Source organism: Grampus griseus (assembly GCF_964374135.1).
Source record: "Grampus griseus genome assembly, chromosome: 8".
Taxonomy (NCBI): Eukaryota; Metazoa; Chordata; class Mammalia; order Artiodactyla; family Delphinidae; genus Grampus; species Grampus griseus.
The window spans coordinates 58534366-58547878 of NC_139002.1; the positions used below are offsets into that span (position 1 = coordinate 58534366).

At 38.3% G+C, this 13513-nt stretch overlaps 1 protein-coding gene across 2 annotated transcripts in view; it reads left to right on the plus strand.

The window, feature by feature from the left end:
* The first annotated feature begins 42 nt into the window (after positions 1-42).
* FCHSD2 (FCH and double SH3 domains 2) overlaps positions 43-13513 on the plus strand; it is a 291907-nt gene continuing 278436 nt past the window's right edge. For both annotated transcript variants that reach the window (XM_082659936.1, XM_082659937.1), the window contains exons 1-2: positions 43-135; positions 1908-2005. In XM_082659936.1, coding sequence (XP_082516062.1) covers positions 115-135; positions 1908-2005 — 119 coding nt within the window. In that variant the 5' untranslated portion in view covers positions 43-114. The remainder of the gene's footprint in view (positions 136-1907; positions 2006-13513) is intronic.

Below are 13513 nucleotides of genomic sequence, written 5' to 3' on the forward strand. Positions count from 1 at the left end.
CTCCTTAAACACACAAGCACACCCCGCTCGCTGGGCGGCCTTCTCCTCTTGGCTCTCCTCCTCCCCTCCTCACTTACGCCGCCGTCGGAGGAAGATTGATGTCCCTTCAGCATCATGCAGCCGCCGCCGAGGAAGGTGAGAATGCAGCTGGGGGTCTTTGAGGTTTTGGGGGGGATGCGTACAAGGAACGCGGCTGGGGCGACCACTGCGCCCCCTCCCCCTTTGCGCAAGGGGCCGTGACCGCCGTCGTCTCGGGCTTGTCACTGAGTTGCCGCCGGCTCCTGGCGGGGGGCGCGCGTTTGGTGCCTTCGCGTCGGAGGGGCGGCCAGGGCTCGTCCCCTCCACCGCTCGGTAGACCCCCCCATCCCCAGACATTTCACAAGAGTTTCGGGTGTGCGTGTGTGTATGTGTTATGTGTGTGTGAGAGAGAGAGCGAGCGCGCATGGCAGTGCTGCTCTCTGCAAAGTGCTTTCTCGGGGCTGCACCGAGGGGAGGCGGGGGAGCCCCTGCAGCTTGCAGAGCCTTTTGCTTGTGTGATTGTTTAGTCTGCACCAGGTTTGAGCCCTCCGCCCGCTTGTCGCCACCCTCCCCCATTGGCAAATTTACAGGGAATTTGTTTCCAGCCTAGCCTTAATGTTTGGCTCGCTTTTCCCACGGGGCAACCGAAGAGAAGTCGCAATAGTCACCCCCACCCCAAGGGAAAACAAGAAATTAAGCATTGAGCGGTTCTGTCTTTCTCTTCCCCATTCCTGCCCCGCCCCTCCGACTAGGGGGCGAGGAAGGTGGTGGTTCTGTCCCCAGGAGAGAGAGAACCGGGCCGTGCTTGGCGTGTGAGCCGTGATCTAGGCTTCGGGTGGGAGTGACGGAGTGACGGGTGCTCCGGGCTTGTCAGCAGCTTCCCCGCTTCGCCTTTCCAGAACTGTTTCAATGTCCCCCTCCCAGTTTTCCCAGGGACTGAGGCTGTGTCCTTGTCTTTTCAATCCTGCAGATGGTTACTGAGTGTCTCCTCTGGGTGGAGGAGGCTGTTCTATCCTCCCCTTGTGGGCAAACATTTGCTGAATGCCTAACTCATTCGTGTCTGCTCCCTCTTTTTTCTCTTTCTTAACCCGGGTTCTCCGGTTAAGTGAGTCTTTTTCTTTCACACACGTACCCTTACCCCTCCAGTGGCCCTGCTTCGGCCATGGGGGTTCCAGGCCCACTGTAACCTGGATCCCGGCCTGGCGGGCGAGGCACTGGCCGGTTTGCATATACTGTTCTAGCTGTTTGAAGTGGAAACGCCACGGGGACCGGCTTTCTGTGGTGGCTTAAAAGCACTGCATATGCTGGAAGGTCACTTTTGCTTTCTCCTTTGTGAGAAAGAGATTGTGATTTGATGTGCTGTCCAGCAAGTCGAGGGCATCATCCTGAGAGTGTGCTTCTCGTAGCCATTATAGAATAATTTAAGTAGTTGATTCATGCATATAATTTCATGATTGTGTAAGTTTCGGTCATGAGATATCTAGGCATTCTTATGCCCACTTCTCCCATCTACACTCTGCTCACCTCTCCTGATGTTTTAATGTCTTTGTATCCTTTTTGGAAGAAATAGAAGACAGACTCTTTTAAAGACCTGGATATGTATTGAGCTTGTACATGAAATGAAATGACTGGCAGTTTATTTTGCACCTCTTTAATCTGTAATTTTTATACTCGTGTACTTTCATTTAGCCTCTGCTTCAGGTTGTTTTAGCTAGTTTTTTCATTAATTATCTGCAGTAAACAAAATTATGTGGCTAATAATGGGTTTATGGTCCTCAGGGGAAAGGCAAGTAAGAGTTATATATTCTGACAAGTATTTCGTATTTTCAAGTAATTTTTTTTATTGTTAAAGTTGTAATAAGGCCTCATAAATATATGGTATATTTTAGGTGAAAGTTACACAAGAACTGAAAAACATTCAAGTTGAGCAGATGACAAAACTTCAAGCCAAACATCAAGCAGAATGTGATTTGCTTGAAGATATGAGGTAAGGTTATAGTAAATAGTTTGAGAATTTCTGTATCTCTATTTCAAACAACCTTTGCATTACCAAGCCCCAGGAACTGATGATGGAATTTCCTTTTGGATTTCCTGCTTTAAGGCTGTTAGAGCTTTGACTCAGCTAGAAATTATAACTGGAATTAACACAATACAAACTTTTTTCCTTTAGTGGAGAAACCTATAACCTACACATACTATTATGAAAAAACAAGGTTCTTACAAATTTATCAGTCAGATTATAATCACTGAAATAGAAATTCTTATTTAAATAATTTTTCTGCTAAATTTCTTTCTACATTTATTGACCTTAACGATTTCACGTGGAATTTTAAACTGACACATGGTTAATGGTTAATATCTGGGGGTGAGCCAGTCAATCTCAGATGATTATTAGAACATGATAAATATAACTTTGTCTTTGAACATTAAATTTAGTGGGAAATGTGTTTATCATATTTTATCATTAAAGTGACTTGTATCCCTATTCAAGATAACTTCTAATTAAAAAGATAAGACATCTTGCCAGCCTTGTGAAAGTCAATGTCTTTCTTTATAGAAGTAATCATGACTCATTTTATTGAAAGAAACACCACTGTTTTAACAATCCTATAGTACAAACTGACAGTTTAACAAACATTTTTGTAAAGGAAAATGATTTACATGTTGAAACAGAGTCGCTGCAATTATTTCCCTTTATTAATACATTTATTAAATTGGAATTGGGTCTGTAAGCCTCATCAGTTACTTATTTTTTCCTGTGGTGCACAACCTCATGTTGGTTTCATGAAAAATATTAACTATATGTTATTATAATAAAACTATATGTGTTTGGATAGCTGAATTGTTCGTAGCCCAAAGATTTTTACTTAGAGTTCCTTTTTCCCCCCCATATTTAATTTAGATACTAAATTAATATTTCTACTATTTACGTATCTTTTCAGGGTTTCTAAGGCATATTAATTTAGACTCATCCAAACTTGGATATACCAAGATCATTGTTTTCTGACTGAAAACTACTCTATTTTTTTTTAACTTTTAATTTTATATTGGCGTATAGGTGATTAACAATGTTGTGTTAGTTTCAGGTGAAAACTACTCTATTTTAATTCTGCATTTGTTTCTTTGTTTTTCTTGTGGACACAGGGAAATTTTTAGACTTAAATAATTCCTGTGCAAGACACCTGAAACTTTTCATATGGTTACAAATTAAGCTTTTAATATTTATTAAGTGAATGAAGGTATTTTATATTTTAGCAGTTTAGGAAGGCAAAATTCGTTTGTAAGTAAAGATCCTCTGTGGGGTATGGATAGTCAGTAGTCATTAAGTCCTTTTGATTATGTTCAAAAGACCTCTTGTTTGCATATTCTCTATTTCCCCTGTTGCTTGTACCTTGACTTACGGTCAGCCACATGGACACGTCACTGCTAAGTTGATGTAGATTGCTGCTCCTGTTGCTACTGTTTAGTTGTTTGTATTATTTCTGACTTCATCACATTTCACTAGCGTTGTTGCGGTAATATCCTAATTATTACTGTAGTGTTCTCATATCTTCCACCTCCCAATCTCTCCTTTTAAATCTGTTTTCCACGTTGTTACCAGTTAACTTTCTAATAATTGTTTATTTATTTATTTTCTTTTTTTAAAAAATTAATTAATTAATTATTATTATTTTTGGCTGCGTTGAGTCTTCGTTGCTGTGCATGGGCTTTCTTTAGTTGTGGTGAGCAGGGGCTACTCTTTGCAGTGCCCGGGCTTCTCATTGTGGTGGCTTCTCTTGTTGCGGAGCATGGGCTCTAGGCTCGTGGGCTTCAGTAGTTGTGGCATGTGGGCTCCGTAGTTGTGGCTCACGGGCTTTAGAGTGCAGGCTCAGTAGTTGTGGTGCACGGGCTTAGTTGCTCTGTGGCATGTGGGATCTTCCTGGACCAGAGCTTAAACGTGTCCCCTGCACTGGCAGGCAGATTCTTTTTTTTTTTTTTAACATCTTTATTAGAGTATAATTGCTTTACAATGGTGTGCCAGTTTCTGCTTTATAACAAAGTGAATCAGTTGTACATGTACATATGTCCCCATATCGCTTCCCTCTTGCATCTCTCTCCCTCCCACCCGGCAGGCAGATTCTTAACCACTGCACCACCAGGGAAGTCCCTCTAATAACCGTTTATTACGTATCAGGTTCTCTGTGATCTTCAGGATAAAGACCAAACACTTTGTCATAGCACATGTGGCCCTTTGCAACCTAGGTACAAGCTACAAGCTTCATTTCCTGGCTTAGTTATTACCATTTCATGCCCATGCATATCCTTTCTCCTTATTCCCCCTGCCCTGGCCACTTAGGACTTCTGGTTATCTAATTGTATTCTCGACATTCATGCTTTTGTGCCCTCCTAATTTTCATCTGACAAATTCTGGTTACCACTAAGTTTGCAGGTTTGATCTTCTCTGTGATCTCAAAGAATTTTGATTTTGTGCATGCTTCTGGCTTCCCCCCTCATGTGAATTCCTTGAAGTCAGAGGCTAAGTCTTATTCATTTTTGTATATTTGTACCCTTTGTAAACAGCTGGCAGAATTGTTAAATGAATGTAACTGGTTATATTTACATGCAGCTTATTTGTGTTTAAGTGAGATATTTTATAAGCTCTGTTTGTAGGTGGCTGTAGTGGTGTCTGTTGAGCTTGTGTTTTAATTTGATTCATGTAGGCACTTTAAAATGTACTGTGGCTATTTGATGTAGAGTATATCTGTATTTATATATAATATGTAAATACAGAGACTGTTGGTGCTCCAAGGATTCATGGATTCTTTATTATTTTAAAGGAGTCAGTGTGTTTTTCTTTGTATTAAATAAATGGGATGAATCCCTTTATTCCTATATAGTTGTGAGCAGAATACTGTATTACCTCCTAAAACATGAGTTTAGGTTTCTGATTTGCTCCCCCCCAATGGTAATACTGAATTGGAAATTGAAAATTTTTACTCTCAATATTCATAACTTTAATTCCTTGAGGAGGAAGTGGTCTGGCTTTGTTGATTTGTCTTAGCAAGTGGAATGACCTTCTAAAAAAATTCATTAGAAATCTCTGAACTTGGATTTTTATATGTATTATGTTGTAAAGCATCTTGCCTGCTTTTCCTTTTTTGAGGCTCTCACCACCTTCCTTCCCAAAATCCCACAAATAGCTCTCCTTCTCACTGATGCACCCCCCACCAGTGTTATGCTCAATTTCAATTAGTATGAATTCACCCCTCAAAGTGCAAATACCTTTAATTCTTGACATAAAGAAGTAAGTAAGCAGAGAGAAATTTTTTGACTTTAAAAAAAGTTAAAAAAAAAAAAAAGACCACAACACATTAAGCTGTAAATAGGAAAATTTTATTCTGGGTTATGGCTAGTTCTCACTCCCCTCCCCCCTTCTCATCTTCTGGAATTTTGAAAGGAGATCAATTATGATATAGTTTTTTTCCTTTGCTCTCTTCCCTTTCTTCAGTTCATTTGAGTTCCAGGGGTGCATGTAGAAGCTGGTGTGTTGGAGTAAAGTATGAGAAGGAAAGATAACTTATTTGTTGTTAATCAGGGACATTCCATGCTTTGGGGAGATTTTTATACTGAAGTGTTTCCTGTTGACTTTTGCTATCAGCAGTAGACTAGCATACTTTACTTTCTTTTTCGTTTATTATTTTTTATTCTCTCTTTGCTTTCTAGGGCCACTTATAAATAAGTTTCTAAATACTAGAGCCTATGTGTTGTGTATTAATATAATGTATTTCTTGTTTATTCTTATGATGTGCTAACTCGAGTCAGTAAAGAAAGTTCTTTGCAGGGATGCAGAATATAAAGAATTACCTTCTTAGCAGACATTTTTAGGTCATTATATAATATTGAAAAGTCATAGAATTTTAGAGTCAGGTGGATACTGTGATGTTTGCTGATTTTATAGATGAAAATGGAAACCGAGACAGTTGATAGGAAGTGAATCATATTGAGGTGGACTCTTCAGTTATTTCTCCTAATTTCTAGGCTAGTGTACTTTCCCCTATATCTGTATTTCCCAAGCTTCTAACCAAGGAACTCATCATGGCTCCCATTTTTGGAAACATTTTGCATATCAAAAAGTACATTTTTGTTTTATTTTTCACTTTTCATATACTGAGCTGTCAGTCAGCTTTGAGTCAGTATTTTAAAACTAGTAACATGAGTCCAGCCAAAAGCAAAGATACTTAAACTTTACCTCAGAGCAGGTTGAGGGTATGTGTGGTTTCTCACAGTTGTTCTGAAAAATTTAACCTGGCTCAAGAAGCATTTGTCCTTTCTTTGCAGACATCTGGAGGTCTAGTGACCTCAAGTGAGGAATTGCTATACTATATGTTGCCTTCTCTAAACTGTAGGTTCATGGGAGTCACTGGGGATTGGATTCTGAAGTCTGTTGATGGAAGCTCTGAGACTTTTTTTCATTGTCTCAGAGACCTTTATGTCTAAAAGGGAAACTTAGAGGTAATCTGGTCTAGAGGGTTTTTTTAAAAACAGGTTTATTGAGATCTAATTCACTTGCCATCCAATTAACCCATTTAAAGTTTTTTTGTATATTCATAGGGTTTTACAACCATCACGATACTTTAACTTTAGAACATTTTTGTCCCTCCTACAGGAAACTACCTATTAACAGTCACTTCCCATCACCTTATCCAGCCTTAAGCAATTATTACTTTCGCTCTCTGTAGAAGCAGAATCTATATAAATGGAATCATACAATATGTGGTCTTTGGTGACTGGCTTTTACTTAGCATAATGTTTTCAACTTTCATCCATGTTATAGCATCAATACTTCATTCCTTTTTTATTGCAGAATAATATTCCACTGTATGGATATACCACATTTTATTAATCTGTTCCTCAGTTGATGGACTTTTTTGCTATTATGAATAATGTTCCTTTGAGCAAATTTTTCTGTGGACTTATGTTTTCATTTATCTTAGGTATATACCTAGTAGTGGAATTGTTGGGTCATATGGTAACGGTATGTTTGACTTTCTGAGGAACTTTTCAAACTGTTTCCCAAAGTGGCTGTACCATTTTATATTCCCGCTAGCTATAATGTATGAAGGTTCCAGTTTCTAAACATTTTTACCAGTGTTTGTTATTGTCTGTCTTTTGATTATAGCCATTCTAGTAGGTGTGAAGTGGTATCATATTGTGGCTTTGATTTGCATTTCCCTAATAGCTTATGAAGTTGAGCATTTTTTTGTGTGCTTAATGGCTATTTGCATATCTTCTTTGGAGAAATGTCTATTCAAATCCTTTGCCCATTTTTTAATTGGGTTATTTGTCTTTTTCTTATTGAGTTGTAAAATTCTTTAAATATTTATCTTATCAGCTATATGATTTGCAAATATATGCAGTATTTGCAATATTTTTCCCACTCTGTGGAAGAATCACCTGAGGTAATTCTTATGTGCCCTAAATTTTGAGAACCAATGAAGTGGTGAAAAGAATAAGGACTTTGAAGATAGACCAGAGATTGAAACTCAGCTCTGTCACTAATGCTGGATAATCTAGGACAAGTTACTAAGGTTCTCTGAGCCTCATATTTCATGTATGTAAAACAAGGTTAATGCTTACCTTTTTGCTTTTCTGTAAAAGTTAAATGAGATAGGTGAAATGCCAAGCATGGTAGATATTCACCATTGGTAGCTATAGGATGTTGTCTTATACAAGGTAACAAAATAAGTTATTGTGTTTTATTAATTCTAAGAAGCACATTTTTTTTTACATTCTTATATTTCTGAAATCCGGTTACATCTTACAGTTGCTTTTGGTTGTGATGTGTTTGTCCTTGTCTCTTCGTGCACAGAACTTGCAGAGTAGTTAGCAGCAGGCTTGGAAGAAAATCCCAGAGATAATCGTTTGAATACAAATGTTGGATCACCCAGGCTTTTGTAAAATAAATAAATTTATTTATTTATTTATTATTTTTGGCTGCGTTGGGTCTTCATTGCTGCGCACAGCTTTCTCTAGTTGCGGCGAGCGGGGCTACTCTTCGTTGCGGTGCATGGGCTTCTCATTGCAGTGGCTTCTCTTATTGCAGAGCTCGGGCTCTAGGCATGAGGGCTTCAGTAGTTGTGGCATGTGGGCTCAGTAGTTGTGGCTCGTGGGCCCTAGAACACAGGCTCAGTAGCTGTGGCAGAAGGTTTAGTTGTTCTGCGGCATGTGGGATCTTCCTGGACCAGGGCTTGGACCTGTGTCCCCTGCATTGGCAGGTGGATTCTTAACCACTGTGCCACCAGGGAAGCCCCCCACCCAGGCTTTTGATGGCACAGAGGATGATACTGTGTGGAAAAACAGTAATGACTGATTCAAAAGTGATTCAGAAGAGTTTGAGCCTGAGTGTGACCAGTTTATGCACCAATTTATTCATTTACCTTTTAAAAATTGTGCACAAGAGTAATACATGCTAAAAATCTAATTAATGGGGACTTCCCTGATGGTCCAGTGGCTCCATGCTCCCAATGCAGGGGGCCCGGGTTTGATCCCTGGTCAGGGAACTAGATCCCACATGCCACAGCTAAAGATCTCGCACACTACAACTAAAAGATCCAGCATGTCGCAACGAAGACCCGGCGCAGCCAAATAAATAAATAAATAAATATTTTTAAAAAATCTAACAAAGTTTAAAAGAGCTCTTTTAATAAGTATAAATAAAAATTGTATCAATAAGTGATAGGGTATTGTATCAATTTAAATGGCAGCATTTTTTCTTAGTGGAACATAATGTGACTTGCAATCAGTGGAGTTTTAGATATGATGAAAATTGGAAGTAGCAGGTCAGGTGCTGTACCCTGGTCTTCTTCATTCATTCAGCAATCATTGTTTCTCAATCCAGTATTCTTTCAAATTAGAACTTGATGTAAATCATGAGAGGGAGAATTTTTTAAACAGAGTCATATGGAATTAAACTAAGGAGTAATAATGAAAGTTACCCACCACTTGGGTTAAGAACAGAAGTATTGAAGAATTTTTATGTGCCCTTTTCTTTGATTTGGTCTTTTTAGCCACACCCAAGTATATACGTATGAGAGGTGGTGAAGATGATCTGAGTGGTAAGGTAGCTGATCACAGCTACTGGAATGAGTACCAGCTTAGAGATATACAACCTGGGTACAAATCCTAGTTGTTAATCTTTATTAATTATGTGAATTTGGCCACAAGTAACCACAAGTTACTTAAACTTTAGTAAGCCTCATATTTCTTATCTGTAAAATAATGATAATTATAATACCTTATGGGGCTATTTTGATAATTAAAGTAATGCACATAAAAGCTTTCTTGCATAGTGTGTGGAACATAGTAGATGCTCAACAGATGCATGTGGACTGTAATTTTGTTAAGTAATTGAGAATATCTGTTCAGAAATTATGGTCTTTGACTTACTCATCCTGTAAAGATTTAACCTGTGGGTTAAAAAATGTAATGAACCTCGAAGATAAACTGTTCAAGTAATACCAAAGAATTTTCTTCACTAAGTTCAGCAGCCTTAGGTACCTTCCATCTTTCTGTGTGTCGATAATGATTCTCCTTATGATTGCTGGATGGCATACACAGTTCCAAGCATGCTATTCTCGTACAACATGAGGTGGAAAAAAAGAAAGGTTTGCAGTTTCTCCTCACGCAAAATTTCCCTCTTTACCTTCCCTCCTTTCCTTCTACTAGGGAAGACAGTTTCTACCAGAAATTATCCCAGAAGACTTTCCCTTGTATCTCATTGGCTGAGTTTGCTTCATATGCCCCTGCAGCCTAGCTGCAAAGGAGGCTGGGAATGTGATTACCTTCTTGGAGAGGTGGTCTTTGCCAGTAAGAAATAGGTATTGGTTGCAGTAATATGGCTTTTCCACGTTACTGTTTGCCCTGTTTGCCACAGGGACCCATTTCTAATTTACTCCTAGTGTTTCCCATAAAAGTGTAAAAAGTGTGTTGACTTTAGATTATGAAAGATATAGCTAGAATTTCACTTGTCCCAAGCAGATTGGGAATAAGAGACTCCTTAGAAACCATTTGTATCCCCTCCTTTCAACTGCTTTTAAGTTCAGTGTCTTAGGTTGGGAGTAGGTTTTTGTATTTACCGTAGGTAATGGGCCAGTAGGCCAATGGCCTCTTAGGATTCTCCTGTTAAGAATACTTAAGAGTGTTTAAATATCTTGCCACTTCTGGTTTTCTGATAATTTGGGGAAATCGTGGTCTAAGGGCCCTCCAGGTAGTTTCATTTTTGCTGAACTCCTTTTACTTCTCAGGTGAAAGTGTTAATAAGTAGTAAAGCGGCTAAACTGAAAGCAGGGAAGGACAAATAAGAGCTAGAATTACTCCTAGAAATTGAGGATTGGCAATTCTGTCATGAAAGTGTAGAGAATGAAGCCTTTTACCTGAGGAGGCCTGTGGTGATAAGTTGATGTTTTTCTTTGTAAATTCTTCGAATGTTCATTTGAATCCCACAGATGCTGTCTGTTTTGTTGGTGTCAATCTTCAGGAATGATCTGATGCATAAGCAGGAGTTAGAAAGTCCGGTTTGTGCTGTTGGCTCTTCAGTGACTAATTTGGGAACTAGGCACAGAAATGCAACCCTCTAGTTTGTTCCATTGCTGCAGATTTCCTGTCATGTGTTGGTCAGGACTAACTTAATAGAATCTTAGCTGATATTTTTATTTCATTTTATTGTTTCCTCACAGTATTCCTTGGTCATGCTTTAACATTCCATTTGATCTCCTTTTTGGCATTCATGTATGAGTGTCTTGTCATCCAGATGTTTTCTGTTTTGTGAACTTTGAAATAATCCCAATTCAAAAAGAAAATGTTATTTCTGGTGTTATGTAAAGTGTTACCATGTCTGTGGTCCCACAGGAAACAACTGGGAATATATATCCCTTGATTATATTTTAGTGTTATTTGTTTTCCCCCCATTGGTGGCTGGAGAAGGGGGCGAGAGGCAGAGACTTTTTATTGTATACCCTTTTTGGTAAGTTTTGAATTTGGAACTATGTGAATATTATCTACTCTTAAAACTAAAATTAAATGATTCAGTATTGGTGAATATTTTATTGCTTGTCTGTTAAAGATAACATACTATAAGAATTTATATTAGTTGATGCTAAAATGTCATTTTTGGCTTTTAGTTAGTTTTTAGTGAAGTTATTTTCATCATTAATAGACTTTACAGTTTATTTCTAATATATACCAAGTATTAAGAATACTTGATTCACAAACTTCATAAAATGATTGGTCTCAAGCTGGTAGTTGTTCAGAGTTGGGGAAACAGGCTCTGTGTATTACTATGTTCTTTTCTTTGTGTGTTGTGGAATTGTTTTGTCTCCAAACAAGCAAACATATTGGGTGGTTAGATTGATGTCCAGCTCAAATTTTATTTTAGTTAACTTTATTCAAAGGTTTTATATCAAAGTCATCATTTAACATATTGTTTCTATGGTAAAATGTATTTTGCATTATTAGCCAACTTTCTCCATGGGGAATTCTTTCATCTGTTTTACTCTAGAGGTATTTTATATACTAGTTTTCTCAGCTATATTGACCTAATTGAATATTTTTGGTATTCCATTTGCTTCCCTTGCATTTTTAGCTATATCTTTCTATTTTTCAAGTGGTGTTTTAGGTGTTACACCATGCATCTTTAATCACTCATTGTACACCTTGAGTTAATATTATACCATGCCACATAAGACACTTACAACAGTCCAGTTCTAATTACTCCATCCCAGACTTTGTGCTGCATACTTTATAAACCTCATAGTACAATGTTAGTTTTGCTTTAAACACAGTCATCTTTTAAACAGATTAAGAGAAGGAAAGAAACTTTTATATTTACCAGTTTTGACTCTCTTCCCTTCTTGAGACCAATACATAGGTTTGAGTTTCCATCTGGTGTCATTTCCGTTTCAGTTGAAGAACTTTCTTCAGCATTTCTAGTGCAATTCTGCTGGTGGCAGTTCTCTTAGCTTTCACTTATCTGAAAGTGTCTTTATTTTACCCTCATTTTTGGAAGATAATTTTTGCTGGATATAGAATTCTGGATTGACAATTGGTCACTCCATTATCCTCTGGCTTCATTGTTTCCGATGAGAAGTTAGTTATTATTTATATACTTGTCTTGTCCTCTTGTATCTAATGTGCTCCTCCCCCCCCCCTTTCTGATGGCTTTTTTCCTCCTTTTTATTGTTTTTCTGCAGTTTGAATGTGATGTGACTAATGTAAGTACCTTTGTAATTATTTTTCTTGGGGGTTCATTTAACTTTTTGGATCCATAGGTGATGTTTTTCAACAAACCTGGGAAATTTGGGGCTATTATTTCTTCAACTATTTTTTTCTGCCCCACTCTCTCTTCTTTCCTTTTTGGACTCTAGTTACACGTGTGTTAAACTGTTTGATAATAATCTGTGTTCTTCAGATTGGATAATTTTTTAAAAATTAATTAATTTATGGCTGCATTGGGTCTTTGTTGCTGTGCACGAGCTTTTCTTTAGTTGCGGCGAGCGGGGGCTACTCTTTGTTGTGGTGCTTTCCCCCCTGATTATGAGTCACGTTTCCTGCTTATTTGCATATCTAATAATTTTTGATTATTTGGACATTGTGGATGACACAGTATAGGATGTTTCGATTGCGTCATCTTTCTTTAATGAGTATTGAGTTTTGGGGTTCCACTGAAAGCCTGTGTGTCCAAGGTGTGCAGCATTATCTCCACTCTGGCTGAATTGGAATTCCAGTGTGTCCCAGCAGTGTGCAGTTTCTGGTATCTGTTCGGCTCTCAGGCCTGCAGTAGTGACTCTCCTAGGCCTCATGGAGTCTCACCCTGGCTTATGTGTGGCCTAATACTCAGGCAAGGATGCTCAGGGAACCCCCATGCAGATTGCTGGGGCCACCCCTTCTCATTGTTGTCTCCTCTCTAGTACCCTGTCCTACAAATTCTAGCTTCTTCAGTAGCCCAGAGCTGTGATCTCTGCATCTCAATTCAGTGAGACCATCATGCTTGGCTTAGGCTCCACTTCCCTGTGATGGAGTTGGGAAAGTGTCTCGGGCAGAAAGCTGGAGCAGATGTGGTACACACTTCCTTTGCTGCCAGTTTCATACCTAAAAATAGTAGAGTCATATATTTTGTCTAGTTCTATAGATGTTACTTGAGGAGGGCTAGTCTGGTACCAGTTACTTCATCATGGCTAGAAATGGAAGTCTACTTCTCAGATGTATTGGAAGAAGATATTTAACTGATTATGAATTTATATATATTTAATATCTACCTAATCTAAATTAATCCTTTGCTTTTGGATATATGAATTTGGATATTACCTATAAAAATGTATGTATTCTGTAGCACAAACATTTTTTAACAGCTTTATTAAGATATAATTTTTATAAAAAGGACACGCTATGTAAAAAAAAAAAAGATATAATTGATATATTATGTAATGCACTTATATAAACTGTATAATTCATTGGCTTT